This window comes from Microchirus variegatus (assembly GCF_963457635.1).
Source record: "Microchirus variegatus genome assembly, chromosome: 1".
Taxonomy (NCBI): Eukaryota; Metazoa; Chordata; class Actinopteri; order Pleuronectiformes; family Soleidae; genus Microchirus; species Microchirus variegatus.
Genome location: NC_139802.1, coordinates 32,979 through 51,291, shown reverse-complemented (window position 1 = coordinate 51,291; position 18,313 = coordinate 32,979). Strand labels below are relative to the sequence as shown.

At 41.3% G+C, this 18,313-nt stretch overlaps 1 protein-coding gene across 1 annotated transcript; it reads right to left on the bottom strand.

Moving 5' to 3' along the window:
• Window positions 1-15: 15 nt before the first annotated feature.
• pnrc2 (proline-rich nuclear receptor coactivator 2) lies at window positions 16-4,126 on the bottom strand. Its single transcript, XM_083898411.1, has 3 exons — window positions 3,941-4,126; window positions 3,240-3,464; window positions 16-2,819 (listed from the first exon to the last, which is right to left on the bottom strand). The coding sequence occupies exon 3, from the start codon at window positions 2,794-2,796 to the stop codon at window positions 2,317-2,319; it is 480 nt and encodes a 159-aa protein (XP_083754537.1). The 5' UTR covers window positions 2,797-2,819; window positions 3,240-3,464; window positions 3,941-4,126; the 3' UTR covers window positions 16-2,316.
• Between the last annotated feature and the right edge of the window lie 14,187 nt (window positions 4,127-18,313).

Sequence of the window (18,313 nt, the reverse complement as noted above, 5' to 3'; positions counted from 1 at the left end):
CACAAAAGGTAGGGGGGAGGGGAAGGGATTTATTTTTCTTTTGGTTAAAATTTAGTTATCAATTCCAGAGTGCATTTTCGTTCCACTTTTTAAAAAACAATTCATACCAATCAATAAAACGGGGACATTTTCATCTTCAGTGACATAGTATCAGGGGGACAAATTCATAGCCAATTCATTAAAAGTTTCAAATTTTAGAATACGGAGACAGTGCAATGCATGGCTCAATCTGAACAATACAGAAAATGTACATGTAAACCAATGGAAAGTTATTAACAGCTTGGGGCCCAAATTCAGTTGTCAGCTGGCGGAAGAACGGCTGACAACTGAAATTGGTTTTGAAAGGAGAAAAAAATAAAACATTTGGCTTTTTTGTGAAATCACCACCTAATAAAAATGATTCCAGCATGGGGGGGTTCAACTTAGGCACTAACAGGTCAAATCAAGTATAAGAACACATACTATAAGCACATTCAGAATTTGATTCCATACATGTGCAAGTCTCCTAGGATCGAATTTATATTTTTTGCGGTCTCGCCAAGTTTGCACTAAGCATCTTTCACCCTACACTGCATATTACAAAACAATAAAAAACATGTGCAAGATCTCTGGAAAGATAGCAGTGCAGGGATACTGGCAAATCGCTTTTCGGCAGGTATTTTTTTAACAAAAATATTCTTCAGTATTGAAGTCAAGACATGTCCTTAGCATGTCTATACATTCAGTGTTATTACTAAAAATACTTTTGTCACGCAGACCTCAAACACAGTCTGCAAATGTACATATGCTACAAGTACTTCTTTATACATTTCATTATTTACATGGCTCTTGAACACACTAACAAGCTCTCATAATTTTGTTTTGTCATCTTAAGGCTGGCCATAAACAGCTCCAATTCTGCAAAGGGAAAACAAAAAAGGACCTCATTGGAGGACCAAGTCACAAAAATGGAGAATCCAAAGATAGTCGTCTCGCCACCACTTCAATAGCATCCTGACCTGTAACTAATGAATAAAAAAAAAATGTCTGATTGCAGTGCAAGAAGTTAAACAAGAGGCTGAGGCAAGAGGCAGCAACTACCTGCCAATTCTGGGATGGTCAAAGAAAGACCTATTTTGTAAACACACCAGCCTCCCATCTTGGGTCACTTCAATTCAGAAACCTTTCTCAGCTCTGCCTAACCTTGCTTGTAAATGTCTGCAGCCAACAGGACCATGTCACGCCACTCGGAGTGAGCTAAACACTCCCAAAACTGAACATAGTCCTCTTCCGCATGTTGAAGCCACAGCATTGTCCTGAATAGGCAGAGACTGAGGAGGAATAACAGTGCTGACTGGAATAAACGAAGGATTTAAGGGTGACCCTGCAAACTCTAGCCCATCCACCAACTCCGGCTGTTGAGGTTTAAGTGGCAGTGACAGTAATGCCAACCACACACACAGATGTCCAAAATAAAAGAAAAATCACAAGAATAACAATGCTTTGGTTACACACAGCTCTTCATACATCTTTCAACCATAACAAAAAAGGACTTGTACAAAATAATGTTATGACAAAGTGTTATGGGCCTTAGACAAACTCATCTCCTATAGTGCATATGCGCACAGCGCAATAAAGGGGGTACAGGAGTTGACAATCCAAGGCCCGTGTGCCGTGGTCTCTTATCACCCGTCAATTTGGGGTTAAATGTTTGACCTGTAATTACTGGCTACAGCTTAAGATAATCTTTTTCCCTGCAGAATTGCAGTCGAGTGTCTTTTCATCCCAAACAAGAAATGTTAGAAATAACAAAAACTATGTGACCTGGGAGGGGGAAAATGCTACAACTTTTTACGTTTGCTTGAGCAAACTGACCCTTCAGATGTTACTCTAAAGGATCGTCAAAAGGTGTGTAAATCAAAACGAAGCTCGTCTGTCCACAGAAATGGACCATAAATGCGACGAGAGCTTTCCTGACCTGTACTACAACACTTGTTTGGAAAAAAACTACACTCGCACACTGCTTTTGACAGCCAACGTTAAAAAGAACAAAACAAAAGTACAAAGGATATCCAGTTAAGTCACAGACGGACTCCACTAAATGCATCACAAACCAACAAGGCAACAGTGCTGTAATATTTTATAATAGTGGTTAAAATGGGTGTAAACATTAGAAGCATGATGCATTACTGCAACCTACCTCCCAACCCTCATAGAAGTCAAAAAATGTTAAAAAACAGCTAAAAGTATTACAGCACTGCAGAGTTCCTGGTGAGTGGGTACCTTTAATGGGGTCCCAGTTCGGGCATTTTTTTTGATCGGGTGTTGGTATCCTTCTCAGGCCTGCATTTTGAGGAGGCTCTTGAGCTCAAAGGCCATCATCTCCCTGTTGTCGCAGGAGCCCATTGGGAAGGACACCCAGTGACTGGGCGGTTTGGGCAACACGCTGGGCGAGGGTGGCTCGCTGAACTTCGGCCCCGCGTAGCTCGGACTTCCCTGGGTGGTCAAGAGTGTGTTGAGGTGAGACACCGCGCCCTCCCAGTTCTGATCGTAAGCGGTGGCAAAACGGACAGAAGCATTCTTCTCTGCAGACGCGGCCTGCCGCGCCTCTGGCGACCTGTGGTAGGCTATGCCTTTGTCGCTTCGGCGGTGGCTGTGGTGGTGAAGGCCCCCTGCTCCTCCTGCAGATGCTGCTACAGTTGTTGCTCCGTTTTGGTCACGGCTTCTCTGCTTAACCCGGCCAAGCTGGTGGTTCTTCTTGGGCAGCTGGCGCTCAGGGTGGGAAGCTGGAATGTTGTATCTCTCTCCACCTCCCATACTGCTCTTGCACTATGTGTCACCTACCCGACAAAGAATATTTGTTATTAAAAATGAAATGGTGCCATGGGTAAGAATGTGGCCAAATACAGTTACTACATTTAATTCAGAGGTACCGAGGTCTTTTAGTTTTCGTTTTCTGACCTAACTGGCAACTCGTGGTCGCCCGGCAGCACACATGCCAAAACATGATTTCAAAACATAAACATGATTTGCAGTCTGCAAAATATTTTTAATGCATTACATAATGCACCTTTAATTATAACAATAGGTAATAGTGTATAATAATGCTAGGTATTAGAGCGTGCATCAAGTGTCGATGGTGTACAAGGCACTATCAGGTTTTATGCAACCGCAGAGGGCTACGTGCAGGAACACCAGACACAGTGGCTTCGCCCCTCCCCCACTCACAGCCCAGAGGAGGAAAAACAAGCCCAGCTCACCTCTTTGTTGTCGAAATAGAGTTGACGAGACAGAGATCCCCCTTTAATCGTTCACCTCCAATCGGGCCCCAGGTCCTCGAAGTAGCTTTTTGTCTACTTCTCGCCGCACTTGTGTGTCCAGCAAGGTCCGAGGTTCTCATGTGCCAATGAGTGTTGTTGTTTATAAGTGGAGCCGAGCTGAACATCAATTCACCTCGGCACACGATGCTCCAGGAAGCCGTAGACCTTCAGTGGGAGTAAAATGTACCCGTTAGATGCGCACATTAACCGTGTCTGTGCATGTTTTCGTCGGGTAGGGGTGTGTGTTTTTCTATGTGCGTCATCACTTTGTATACCACAAAAAAATTAAAACAATAACAATAGTGAGACAAAAGGTCATCCACTGGTGTTTTTAATTGTAATTTACAAGTAAAAAGCTAAATTACATGCAATTTAAGTTAATTAAATTGCCAATTGCGCTATGTTAGCCCACTTGCGTCTCAGACTGTACTTAACTGTCGTCATTAGCCTTTGTTCTAACTCTTAAGAGTGGGGGTAAAACAATGCTAACACAAACGACTATAGCGTTGTTGTTTTTGTTTTCTTATAAATACTAGTTGAATATTCGGCGCTTAAATTAACCGTGTCACACTTCTTTGGCACCAAACCAAAACAAAGGAACGCTGAGCTCAATATGGCGACGAAACAAAACGGGCTCTTACCGACTTCTTCAGGCTTGGTTGTTAAAGCCTTTCGTCGAAGAAAAAGAGTGAGTATACACTTTCTGGACTATCTCGGCGGACTACGTAGGGAGCACAGAAAACTATATTCCCCACAAAATCCGTCACCTTCCAAGAATGTGTGATGTTAAAACAGAGTCCCAGTCGCGGACTCCACTTCCTTCCCGACTCCGTCTCGATTGCAACAAAATGGAATCTACAGCAGGGCTATGTAGCTCTCTGTGGCCCAGAGCTGACCAATCGAACGTCGAGTACGAACTGCACGACCAATCAGCGAAGAGATACACAAACCCCGTATACGCCCCTTGACACACTGGTGACGTCAATCGTGGAACCACATCCCCCACCCTCACCTCCCGAGTAGCTACGAGCCCCAGCACCGGAGACCAACACCCTGGCGTGACAACAACACCCTGGCTTGACAATAGTGGTTTAACGCACGGGACTTTTTCCCCCAAAACTTTATTTGATTTGTTTTTATCTTAAACAAGAACGAAGATAGAATATAAAAGTACGTTAGCCTGTCCATGTGCTTAATATATTGAGTATAAGTACCACAAGTATCTCTCCACGGAGCTCCACGTTTATACTTTTTTCAACTTTTTACACATTAAACACACTATTTAGAATATTATTAACTGTTTTACATTAGTTTAACTTTCCTATTTTCTTCATTTACACACATTTCCGTGCCCCCCACACCCTGGAGCTCCACAGCGGGGACAACGACCACCACTAACCCGCCTCCATGGAGCCCCAGAGCGGATACAACAAGCACCACATACACACGCACCCTGGAGCTCCGCTGTTGTACATTTTTCACCTTTTTACGCATTAAACACACTACGTTAATTAATATGAACTGTTTTACATGTACTTTAACTTTCCTATTTTCTTCATTTTCACAAATTTCCGTGCCCCACACACCCTGGAGCTCCACAGCGGAGACAACGACCACCACCTACCCGCCTCCCTGGAGCCCCAGAGCGGGGCTCTACACATTTTTCCCACTATTAACTAATCAAACCTTGTCCGATATCAATGTTTATTCCCTCTACTACTACTCACTTAATGTTTATTTGTAAAACTAACTAAACTAAATCTGTCACGCCAGGGTGTTGTTGTCACGCCAGGGTCTCCGGGGATGCTGCTGGGTACTATTGCCCCTCCCCTCCCGTTTGTTGAGGCACTTCCTGATCCAAAGTGAGAATAATACAGAACAAAACAACCTTTTTCGGTAAGTAGTTCGACCGTTTTCATACCATATTATGGTCAAAAAGTCACAAATGTGACATACAACACACAGTAAAACATGTTTTTTTCCCCTAAACTGGCAGCGTAGGTGTCGTGTTACGCAATGCCTGTATGACTGCACGAGAAAAACAGGTTTGTTGTGCGTTTGTCTCTTAAAACGTAGAAACCACAGTGGCTGAGAAGAACAGCTGCAACAGGCTGTGATACAAAGCACTGCCCTTCCCCCTTTATCACACCAAGACTTCCAAACTGATACTGACAACAACACCTCGACCAGTTTACTGGAAAATGTAACCCCACTTATGAAAAACATCAACATTTTTCAAAGTTTCTATATCATATTTTAATTCAGGGTATGAATCCGATAATTTGAATTTAAGGCCTTAAAATGTCTAAAATTCTCCTAAAATTTCATAAAAGGTCTTAAATACAATTTTGAAAGTTCTTAAAAATCTATTAACATTACCTTTATTTAAACCAGAGCCGATTCTAGAGTCTGTAGGGGCCCTAAGCAAAAATTCCCAGGGGCCCTTCCAAACCAGTGTTCATCACCATGATGTTATAAATAATCTGACACCAACGAAAAATGTGTGAATTCAAATTGAATGAAGTAACATGGAAAAACCTTTTAATTAAAAAGAATATGAAATAGCTTTTAAAAAACTATTTAAACTTAGTAAAAAAAAATACATTACACTGTAAAGAACCCACATTATGCAACAATATAAATATATAGAACAATAAAATACTGTAAATAACTGAAAAAAACATATATAAACTGAGTAAAAAAGATATGCATTACACTGTAAATAATCCTCTTCATTTTCCAACTGGCAGAACGATAACTTCACACAGGTTAAAGTGAGGTGGGGCCCCTTTAGGGAGGTTTACTACTGACATGTCATTGTTGTTTAAGGGGGACGGGGAGGCGGCTGCTCACTGCACATTTCAGTAAAAACAGGCCTCAGGATCCGAGTGTCGGGGGGCCCCTATCAGCTCGGGGCCCCAAGCAGTTGCCTGCCCTGCCTGTTCACAAACTGCGCCTTTAAACCATGCATAAACTTCAGTCTCGCCTTGAAATGTTTCTTATGTCTTTTTTGCCAATATGGATTTGAAATGGGTCTTAAATTTTTATTGATTATGGTCTTATGGACTTGTTGAAACCTGCAGAGACCCTGTAATTATATCTCACAGTCAAATCCTATTGCATTTATTTCATTTATTTAGAGACCAACTTTCTTTTTGCTAATTGTCATTCAAAATGTCACAGGAAAGTGTTAAAAACTGAGCATACATTTCATCGGTAGAACTTGAAGAACTTTTAGTTTCACTTGTGTGACCTAACATGCATGTGTGAGGGAACAACAGGTCACTACTTTGACTTTAGTTTCTATAGTACATGCAGAGGTGGAAAAAGTACTACTAAGTACAATACTTGAGTCAATACGTACTCAAGTAAAATACAAAATCCTGATTTTAAATTGTACTTAAAAAATACAAAATACACAAAAAAGTATTCAATACAGTTACTTGAGTAAAAGTATTTTCCACCTCTGCTAACAGGAATGTGTGACAGAGAATAACTGAAGGGCGAGTATTGCTGCTCGGGACACATTGCAGTTGTAAACCTAGGAGTGTTTTTATAATGTGGTATTTGGTATCACTTACTCGTACTCAAGTGAAGGACTACACCAATCTTACCACAGTTTGAAGGACTTTTTGTCTGACATACACACACACTGGCTGCATATGAAACAGTGTTAGGTTTATTTAATGTAGTACACTGTACAGGGAACATCTTACAAAAACCTTTTACCTTTGAGCTTTAAAAGTAAAGCCGTATTAATGACTTTGCCTTTCAAAGGAGTGCTGTAGATCTGTCATAGTGTCATAAATCAGTAGAGGAACATGTGGACAAGTCGTTTCAGGTCAGTGGGTGAGAGTCTTCTTCCCCCATGATGTTTTGAGTCACAACACTCTCCTGGAGGAGGGGGGGGGACTCCTTTTTCTAGATGTTACAAAAAGGAGGTTCTAGCTTTCTAGAGCAGATGTTAGTGAGTACTAAAAAGCTAAATTAAGTTAGAATTGCTCCTTTCGAATAAATGCTTACAGTGACAAAAGGTAAAAGTTAAAGGTGCATTAAGTTATAAATCGAAACTGGCCATAAAATCCTCCTTATATGTCACAGAGACTCAGGAATAATGTTCATATAAAAAACTGAACTCACCAACAACAACAGTACAGACAAAATATTTGCATTAAAAAAATATTTTGCAGACTGCAAATCATGTTTATGTTTTGAAATCATGTTTTGGCATGTGGCGCCACCTACCGCCGTCTACCAATCATTGCAGTCAGTAGAGTCTTAGCTGCCAAGCAACCACAGGTTGCCAGTTACGTCAAAAACGAAACCTAACAGACCTCGGTATTTTGAATTTGAATGTAGTAACTGTTTTTGGCCACATTCTTACATATGGCACCTTTAAAGAGAAAACAAATTAACCCTTTGAGGTACGCACCAAGAAAAAAGCAAAGGAAAAATTATTTTATTTTATTTACTTATGATAACAATAACAACAATCAATATTTATGTTTAAATTAGACCCTACAGTATTTCAGATACAGGCCTCTACCAAACGGTTGAGACGTCTGTTCATAATAAACCTGGTTTGCATAATTCAAGTCACATTCAGTGTTAGTGAGTTCAGCTTGATGCATTTTTCAATGAGATATAGTGTGGTAAAGTGTGGTCGACCAAATGGTTGAGTAGTACCTTAAAGGGTTAAAGTATGAAATGTTTAAAAAATATATTATTAAAATTATGGGTTATAACCCTATAAAATTATAGCAGCTAAATGTTGTTTATGGATATGAGTTGTAAGTTATTTTGTGGCTGTAGTATTTAATTTGGAATTTTGGTTGTTTCTATTTGTATACTATGTGTTAGACTGGGGTACAGTTTCATAGATATCCTCTTTAGCAGGTTTTATGGACGACTTCAAGTCTGAAGAGTACAAAACAATCACCGTGACCCATTAACTGCTAACAAAGTCCACGGCCAGTTTCACCCTTCCTACATTGTACTCGGTCTGGATTTCAAAAGTTACACAACAACACACACACACAGACTGCACGTCAGCCAACAGTCACAGCTGAAGGCCATGGAAGGACACTCCCCAGGGCAAAGCAGCCTATGAAGACGGGGGGTGTGCCCATGAAGACCAAGCTATGAATGGAAAGTAGGTCACAGGGTTCTGTAGGTTACATAGACCATAGAAGACAGATATATCTCCATATTTGGACTGTAAACACGTCACGGATATTATGACTGTACAAGTCGTCTTGGAAAGACAAACACTTGACAGCAAAGGTTTTCAGGGTCCTTAAAGGGATATTTCACCGCTGGGAAGATGAATGTCTATTAAAAATGGTTCATCTATGGAGTATAAATGAGAAATAATTTTTGAAGAAAGTGTCTTCTTGGCCGAGAAAGGCAGATTTTTTTTTTTTCGATCATGTACACGAACGACAACAACTCCCAGAATGCACTGTGCTCGCTGCCCCACAAGCCCACGCCTGCTACAGCCCTAGGCCACACCCACTGTTTACTGCCGGTATTTCTAGCGTAATACCTGTGGACATCCACATTCCCGTGACCAACTCTTCGGCGAATACAACTTGTAATTTACGTGTTATTCTTTCAATATGGTGAAAACGTGCATTGTACTGGGTCAACTTTAGCAGGATGCTAACGTTAGCTCAGCTGTGACTCATCGAAAACATGCAGGGCATCCCCAGGAACATGAGTGAGATATACTGTGTACATATAGTGTTAGTAACAAAAAAGAAATACTTGACACTCAGACGTCCGTTTCTCCCAGCGGTCTTTGGCTGGCGTTTCCAATTCACTTTAGGGATCCTGAAATATGTCTCCAGGACCCCTCTGTCCATATGCGGCACAAAGCTGGGGTGCTGTGTCACACACACTGCCGTTTCCTCGGCCGACTCCGCGATTTCCTCGATTAAAAACTGACATTGCTGAAATTCCCCGCAGCACAAGGACTCTGTCTCCGTGTCCATAGGAGCATAGTGTGAGCACTTGCACCACCAGTCCACCCCAGCTCGAGTCAACCCGGGATCCTCACTCTCGGCTGCTGCCGCCGCAGCCTCAGCATCGGCTGCCTCCTGTTCTTCCAACGCCCTCAACTGCTCCTCGCTGTACTGAGGCTCGTACAGGTACCCACGAATATCAGATTCCAGGAGCAAATCGTAAAAATCATTTTCTGAAATATCACTTTGAGAACTCCCTTAGTTAGCCATAGTTTTTACTCTGCAGAGCAAGAGCCGGTCAGCGTAACTGATATCAAAGATGGCGGACACTGGGTTTACATTCTGGGGATCAGGTATCGCCCCCCTGTGGGTGGGTCTAAGAAATGCGGAAATAGCAGTTTTAGAAGTTGTAGTTTCACCACTGAAACTAATAGAGCCCCCACACACATGACACACCGCGTCAGATGACGCAAAACGCGTCATCTGACGCGGTGTGTCACGTGTGTGGGGGCTCTATTGGAAAAGAGAAAACGGATTTATTACAGCTCAGTGAAAAACTGCGGGAGGGAAACACATTTTCTAAAAAATACTACTCCTATTCTAGCAATACAAAGTCACATGCAAATCAGTGAAGTATCCCTTAAGAGTCACATTAATGCAGCTTAAGGTCAACAACCTACTATCATCTTAAGGGGCCAGTTATCCAGATTTGGAAATCCCATGTTTTGCTATCCAGGATCAGATAATCCGTTTTACTTTTAGGTCGGTTTTTTCAAAGCAACATTGGATTGGATCACCCTGATCCAGATTCACAGTTTTCAGGATTACCAAATCCGGATGTCACCAGGCGTCAAGTCTGTTAGTGTTTTCCTTATATAAGTCAGTTCTTTGTGTTTAGTTTATGTTAAAAGTCACGTTAAAAATAATTCATATCACTTTTGGTGTTGGGTTTTGATTTTCACTTCCTCTTTTATTTTGGTAAATGTTCAGGGTTTCCTGTTATACTGACATTTCATCTAGCTTGACACATCTCCCCGAACTACCTCATGAGCTTCACCTGGTGATCCTTAGTCAATCACGCACACCTGCCCGTCATTCCCTCGCCCCTATATAGTGTTCCCAGTATCCCTTGTCAGTTATCGGATTGTAGGATTCGGATAAGTTATCCGAATCCTACTGAAAAGTTTTGAACAACACAAACTGAAGGTTTGATCCATTTACAGACTAGGATTGGATTACATGATCTGATCCAATTTCAGAATCCTTCTTCCCCTTTTGAACAACCCCTTTTCCAGATTTGATCCAATCCGATAACCAAAATCCGATCAGATTTCCTTTGAACAACTGGCCCAAGAACATATAAGGACTAAAGGAGCGATGGTGAAGCAGGATTTGGTCAAACTTTTCATTTATTTCCAGACAGCTTTATGGCTGGTAATTGTGTATTTTCAAATCTCTATAATAGAATTCAGATTCAGAACACTGCTGCCTGGTTCCTCACAAACACCAACAACGTGTATCACATCAGTCATATTCTCAGATCTGTACACAGGCTTCCTTTTAATCAAAGAACTGATTTTTAAAAATTCTGCGCTTGTTGTTTTTTTGTTTTGGATTTCTGCAGCTTGCCTCAGGTCATCTGGGATACGTTTAATTTCTGTTCCCAGCAACAAAACAATTTATATCTCACAGATCTGTAACAAACACCCACAGACCTGCTGTATGGAATGAAATATGTGCCACCAGAAACTGAATCTGAATCATTTACATTTGAATTTGAATCACTAAACTTGAATAATTGCATTAAAAAACTGAATCTGAATCGTTTACATTTGAATTTGAATAGCTAAACTTGAATAATTGCATTAAAAAACTGAATTTGAATCACATAATTTGAATTTGAATTGCTAAACTTGAATAATAGCATAATCAGCCACATAATTTGAATTTGTATTTGTATTGTGAAATTGAATTATTCAAATTCAACACTCCATGTGTCTTTGCATTCAGTTCTCACGATTCAAATTCAGTTCTCACAATTCAGATTCAAATTACTGCGACATACATCCGGTTAGTTCATTGGTTTGTGTGTGTGTGTGTGTGCGTGCGTGCGTGCGTGCGTGAGTGAGTGCGTGCGTGAGACAGAGATTATATAAGGCAGCAGTATTCAGACTGGACTCTCCCCTCAAATCCGATCATTTAAACTTGACTTTATTCTACCGTTTTTCCCCACTCACTCTCCCACACCAAAGCGCATAGAGTAAACCAGTGATTTTAACATCACAGAGACACAGGAGTTGTTGATCCACTGCTGCCTCCATCACTAACTTACAATGACTGAGGTAATGAATTTACCTCAGTGACACAAAGTGACCACACGAGGCAGCAGTAGACCAGCAGCTCCTGTGTCCCTGTGAGCTAAAATCACTGGTTTTCTCTCTGGGCTTTGGTGTGTGTGTGTGATAATATCACAGGTTTATTGGTGTCAGAGGTCACAGAGGACAAGCAGGGCCATCCTATAGCAGGAAAACACACTGTGTGTGTGTGTGTGTGTGCAGAGAGAATGGAGGGAAGTGATGCATTATTCTCGGTCATACGGTGCTCGCCACACGTCCGTCCTCGCGACGCCTGAGACCTCACAAGACAATACACACACACACACACACACACAGAGAGAGAGAGTATTTAACACATATATTATTTTATGTCAGATATGCAGTGTTTCTACAGTGTGTGCGTGTGTGTGTGTCAGTCTTTAATGCACTCTCCGACACACTCTATGAATGTGTGTTGTTTGAAGATAAAATGGTCCATTGTTGTGACGAAGGAAACGTGACAGTGACAGGCGACCGACCTGCAGGTGTCGCTCTACTCCACTTCCTTCCTGTCACCTGACCCTCGTTTCCCTGTGTGTGTGTGTGTGTGTGTGGTCAGTAAAAAACATGTTTTGGCATCAGGTTTTGATGCAGCCGATGTTTTATATGATGGAGTTTATAAACCGCTCACTCTCCCACACCAAACCCCATAGAGAAAACCACTGATTTTAGCTTTTTTTAAACATCACTACGGTGGCCCAGAGGTGTCAGGACAAATACAAAAGCCACAACACGAATGCAAAAGCCACAACACAAATACAACGGCCACAGGGTTAGGGTTAGGCACAACGGGAGTTTTTTTTTTTTTTTCATTGAAACCAATAAAAAAGAAACGGAAATACCACGCTTGTTTCGTTTTTCGTTTTTAACCAAAAACGAGAAAACACATTTTTTTCGGCGACCCCCAGAAATCATAGAATTTTTTTTTTTTTTTAAATATTTTTCCTAATTGATTTGGCGACCCCCCAGAAATCATCTCGGTCCAATTGGGGTCGCGAGATGCTTTCTGGGGGTCGCCAAATAATTTTGGAAAAATATATATAAAAAAAAAAAGTACTATTTAAAAAAAAAATATATTTTTCCAAAATGATGTGGCGACCCCAGAAATCATAGAAAAATATATTTAAATTTTTTATTTTTTTATTTTTTTAAATATATTTTTCATTTTGGAAATTTACATATATATATATATATATATATATATATACATATATAAAAAAGTACTTTTTAAAAAAATATATTTTTCAAAAATGATTCGGGGCCCTGATCAGATGTTAGAATGATTTTCTCTATGGACTTTGGTGCAGAGAGAAACGTCAGTTTCATGTTGAACTGTCCCCTCAATGTTAATATTATAAGGACGGAGCTGACCTCTGACCTCTGACCTTTCTGCTTCTGCTCCTCTAGATACTGAAGGAGAACGACTGAAGACAGAGGAGGAGGTGGAGGAGGAGGTGAAGGAGGAGGTGGAGGAGGAGGTGAAGGAGGAGGTGAAGGAGTGCCCAGCAACAAAGCGTTGAAGAGGCCTGAAGCTCTAATCTGCAAACACGTCAACACACTCGACAATGTACGATTGTGTGTGTGTGTGTGTGTGTGTGTGTGTGTGTGTGTGTGTGTGTGTGTGTGCCTGCTTTCCAGGCTCCCTGCGCTCTCACATGATGGTGCGCGCATTGTGGAGGACGAGTCACGGCCCGTTTTTGTGAATGGAATAGGTGAGGGTGGGTCGCTACGGTAACTGTGGAGCTTCGGCCGCCGTCCGTGGTGCTGAAAGGCTGCTTTGTGGGATGAGTGTGTGGCTTTTTTTTTTTTTTTCCCTCTACATGTAATGTCACTTTTGTGATAGTGTGTGATGGAGCCTTAAAGGATTCTGGACTCATCACCAGGCTCGCTTCTCCTCGGCCTCAAATCTCCACGGACCTGAAACACAAGGAAAAGCAGCTGAAGTCACTTTCACTCATGACAATCCATCATTATTGAGTCACTGTGATGAAAGAAAGAAACTGTAGAAACTTAAGGTAGAACATTAGCTGAAAGGATGTTGTCAATGAATTCATTCTTCATTGATGAAGCAGAGCATGAGAGAGAATAGATCAAAGCAGGAGAAACATCTTCTACATACGTAGGGTAAGATTAGAAGTAAGAGTAAGATTCTATTGAATAATATCATGTCAAATATCCAATGCCTTACCTGAACATTACTGGCTCAGAGATGGAGAAGCTGGTCTCCTGAAAGTTGCTGCCATCTGCTGGTTTAACAGACAACGCCAGATCGGTCTGATCCAGGACCAGATTAAGTCCAACTGTGTCAACGATCCCTATAGAATAGAATAGAATATAAATACTTTATTCATCCCCAAGGGGGAAATTGTTGTGGCACAGCAGCAAAATACAATACAAGAAAAGAATTCAACATAAATAAGTGTACAAAAGTATGTAAAGAAAATAGTGCAAAAAGTGAAGAATGAATGACCCATAGGATCAGGTGCTATGACATAAAGGATAGACTAATGTAGTCTGTCTGTTATAGTAATATTAATCTCATGAAGAGACACTGTGCTGTTGTGCAATTGAGCGGAGTCAGTTTTACAGGGATGAGTTGTAAATCCTGATGGCTGATGGCAGGAATGACTATATGAATCTGTCCTTGTGACAGCGGAGCTTTTCTGAATCTCCTGGAGAATGTGTTCTCCTGAGCCTGGAGGATGTGGTGGAGAGGATGATCAGATTTATCCATGATGGAAAGCAGTTTGTTCAGCATCCTCTTCTCCACCACCGTTTCCACGGTGTCCTGCTTGCAGCCAATGATGGAGCCGTCCTTCTTAATCAGTTTGTTGATTTTGTTGGTTTCACCGGCTCCCATGCTGCTCCCCCAGCACACCACAGCAAAGAACAGTGCGCTGGCCACAACAGACTGGCAAAATAACTCCAGCATCTTGCTGCATACATCAAAGGGTCTCAGCCTCCTCAGAAAGAAGAGCCTGCTCATCCCCTTCCTGTACACAGCACTGGTGTTAGCCTTCCAGTCCAATCTGTTGTTCAACCTCACACAGGAATTTGTAATCCTCGACCATCTCTATGTGCTCCTCCAGCACCGTCAGCGGTTGTGGAGCTGTCCTCTTCCTCCTGAAGTCCACCACCATCTCCTTGGTCTTGGTCACATTCAGAAGCAGGTGGTTCTCACTGGCCCACTTCACAAAGTCGGCTACCACTGTCCTGTACTCCCCCTCATGTCCATCCTTAAAAGTAAAGTCCATGTCAAAAGTAATGAGTATTAATATGAAGTTTGTATCTTACAACAACACTGTATACTATACTGGCGTTTCATTTCACTTCAAAGAAAACATACTAAATAGTAAAAGTACATTAAAGGTCCAGTGTATGTACTGTAAAAGAGGAAGTGAGGTGTGTTTGATAACAACGAGCGTATATTTACCATTGAATTTATATTTAGAGTTCATTATTTCATATATTTCATAAGTCAACAACTCTTGCTGGGAATGTGGTCAAAGGTGAAGTAAAACACTGAGTGGTCAGGTGAGGGCGCTGTGAGCACAGAAGGTCAGAAGTTGATTTGTTTGGCTTTGGCAGGTGCTGACGCTCAATCACTGCAGAAAATCTAACAAACAGATGAAGATGACGAGGAACGTCAGCTCAAGTTCAAGTGTTTTCTGCTCCACAAAAGAAAAGATGAAAGAGTAAGAAGTCAAGTTTGTGAGATTTGTGAAGAACAGCACGTTCTGTCACTAAGACTGAAGGTAAATGTGTTTGTCATTTTTATCTCTTCTTCATTGACCTTTGACCTTTGACAGGGATCAGGGTTATTAATTATTCTATTTCAATGATTGCAGTTGTTTTGAGCCTTTTGCTTGTATTGTGTCTATTATCATTGTGTACATCACTTTGGTCCACTGTGCTTGTTTGTTTGTGCTTTACAAATACACTTTGATATCTGTATGTCAGTGTGTGTGTGTGGAGTTCATGTGAGGAAGGCCTTTCTGTCATGTGTGTATGAGGCAGCAGGTGGCGCTGTCATGTATTGTATGAGCAGTGTTTAGTGACGACCATTACACCATTTCTAACTTGTATTTTGATTGTAGGTGATCTTATTTTTCCTGCAAACTGATTCATGCATTTGATCCAAAATAGTTTTGTTTCTAGCGCCCCCTACTCTGAGACCTAACATGTTAGCATAGCGTTTCCAGGTGTAGACTCCAGGAAGTTTTAATTGGATAATCCCTTCAGATTGAACTGGGTCTGTAATGGTCTGCTTTTCTCGTCTTGATGACCACTCAAGGTTGTTTAACACTTCAGTTTCACTAAAGTTTCACCCGTTCACAAGCTTTCACTTTCATACAGTATCTCAGCTGTGTGCAGTGCTTTGTTCCATCAGTCAGGGGTTTATGTACCTTGCCCAAGGACACATGGGCATTTAGACCAGCGGAGCCGGCAATGGAATGAAAGACAACTGGCTCTACCACTGAGCTACTGTCACCTCCCAAACCATGATTCTGAGATGGCTGCCATTGGTGTGGATAGTAAAATCACAGTGTTTCACGTTAACAACTGTTTGTGGACATGTTGCTATTGCTATTTTGGACCTTTAATCTATGTACTTATACCTTATTCCTACACAAGCACAGAGTGTGTTAGAGATTGTTGAATAAGTGTGTGTGTGTGTGTGTCACCTGGCTGCAGAGTTGGCCAGCTTCTCACGAGTACCACCGATCAGATTGCTGACGATTATGCACTGAGATGTTTCCCAGAATCAGGCTGATGGTGACCTGACCTGACAAGATGTCCTCCAGCTCAGACACCACCTCATCCACCTGGCTGGAGTTCAGGCTGGACATGTTTCTGGTCATTTCCAGTCTTCAGCTGATGATGATTGGATGTAATGATGCTACACTGATGAAATGACTGTATCTGCTGCTGAGTTTGATTACATACCTGATAAAGCAGTCGTTTGCAGTGGTGTTCATGGTTGTTGTCACTGTGCTGTTCACAGGGGTCCATGTCACGTTGATGGATGAGCTGGTGCCGTTTGGTTCCATGGTGGTCACGTTTGGACTGGCCGTGGTTAAAGTCTCTGGAACACACTGCTCCTGCAGCTCTACCACCACAGGTTTGTCCCGTTCACTGTAAAGAAAAACAGACAAATGAACATCGTCGTGGGGAAATAGTGTCTGCAAAGAGCCAAAAACAAAGGCCACTGGACACGGGTTTCCCTTCTCTTCTGGTCTTCAGTTCTGATGGATCACACCTTGGCTCATGTGACCTCATGTTAATGACACTAAGGGTTTAAAAACCTGGGGACTGGATTTTGGACAGAAGTCCAGTTTGGGTCAGGAGGTCAGGACAATATTTCATCTATTTCATGTTGATGAATTGTTGAGCCCGAGTCCAGAGACCTTTGTTTTTAGCACTTAAAGGATGACTGAGAACAGACATTGTGTGTGATCTGTTAGATGAGTTTAATCATACAAACCAGGTGAGGGTGAGCGGCTGATCTGAGCAAACTGTAGCAGGCTTCATCTCACTGTTATGCCACGTCAACTCTGACGTCAGTGGGTTGTCGCTGATATTTCCACATAGTGCTGCGTTACATTTGACATGAAACACAAGACACACGTTTCTCCTTTGGTTTTTTACTGCATGAATGGATGTGTAGATGTGTGTGTGGTGAGCGCACACACACACCTGCCCAAGTCACCAGTCCATCAAAAGTGATAAATTAATTTTCCCCAAACATATCGGTCATAAATGAAGACACGTTACAGATGGGAAGCTGACGACCAAAACGCATGATCACTCTGCAGCTCCGAGAACTGGAAGTTAAAAATACAAAACATGGTTAAAGGTGTTTCATGTCATGTCGTCTCCTGATGGGATTAGATGGGATTAGACTCACTCTGCTGTTGTAGATTCACTCGTCTCGGAATGACTTGAAATTTACCATCATAATAGTCGGCATCGCCCTGAACAAGGATTTGTTGAAAATATTTGCAAACCTCTAAAGGAATATCTTTTATGAATTTTTGAAATTCAGGAAAATTATCCATTGATCCATGATCCAAATTTGAGACTTTGCACAAGTGTAAAGTATTTATTTAGTTAAAATCAGTTTTCAATATTTTAGCAGCTATTTATTAATTTTTCCTCTCTTTATTTCAAGTATTTATTTATTTAAAATCAGTTTTCAATAGTTTAGCAGATATTTATAAATTTTTCCTCTCTTTATTTCAAGTATTAATTTATTTAAAATAAATTAAGTGTCCATGCAGTGGACACTGCATGGACACTCGTGTCCAGTCGACATGGAATAATGCAAGAATGCAAGTCTCCACAGACACGGAAAACAAAACACTGCTATCCTGAGACTCACACACGTGATGAATTCTATATAATATAATGAGAAATAGGTTCATAGAAACACAAGTATTTAAGAAGGTAAAGATGAAGGGAAACACATGTAGAATCAACAGAAAAGTCAAAACATGCACAGATGACTGAACTCCACAGAACTGTCCCTTTTAATCTGGGATTTAAGCTGAATCAGGGCAGACATGAGCAATGTCTTCTAAAAGAATCCTGCAAATGGAACCTGCAACTAACTCGTACATGCGATCAAACATAACCGTATTATTATAATAACAGATACAGTATTATTATTATTATT

Bases quoted from the DNA above. Each gene is read 5' to 3' on its own strand.
- pnrc2 (XM_083898411.1), bottom strand. From the start codon at position 2,796: ATGGGAGGTGGAGAGAGATACAACATTCCAGCTTCCCACCCTGAGCGC.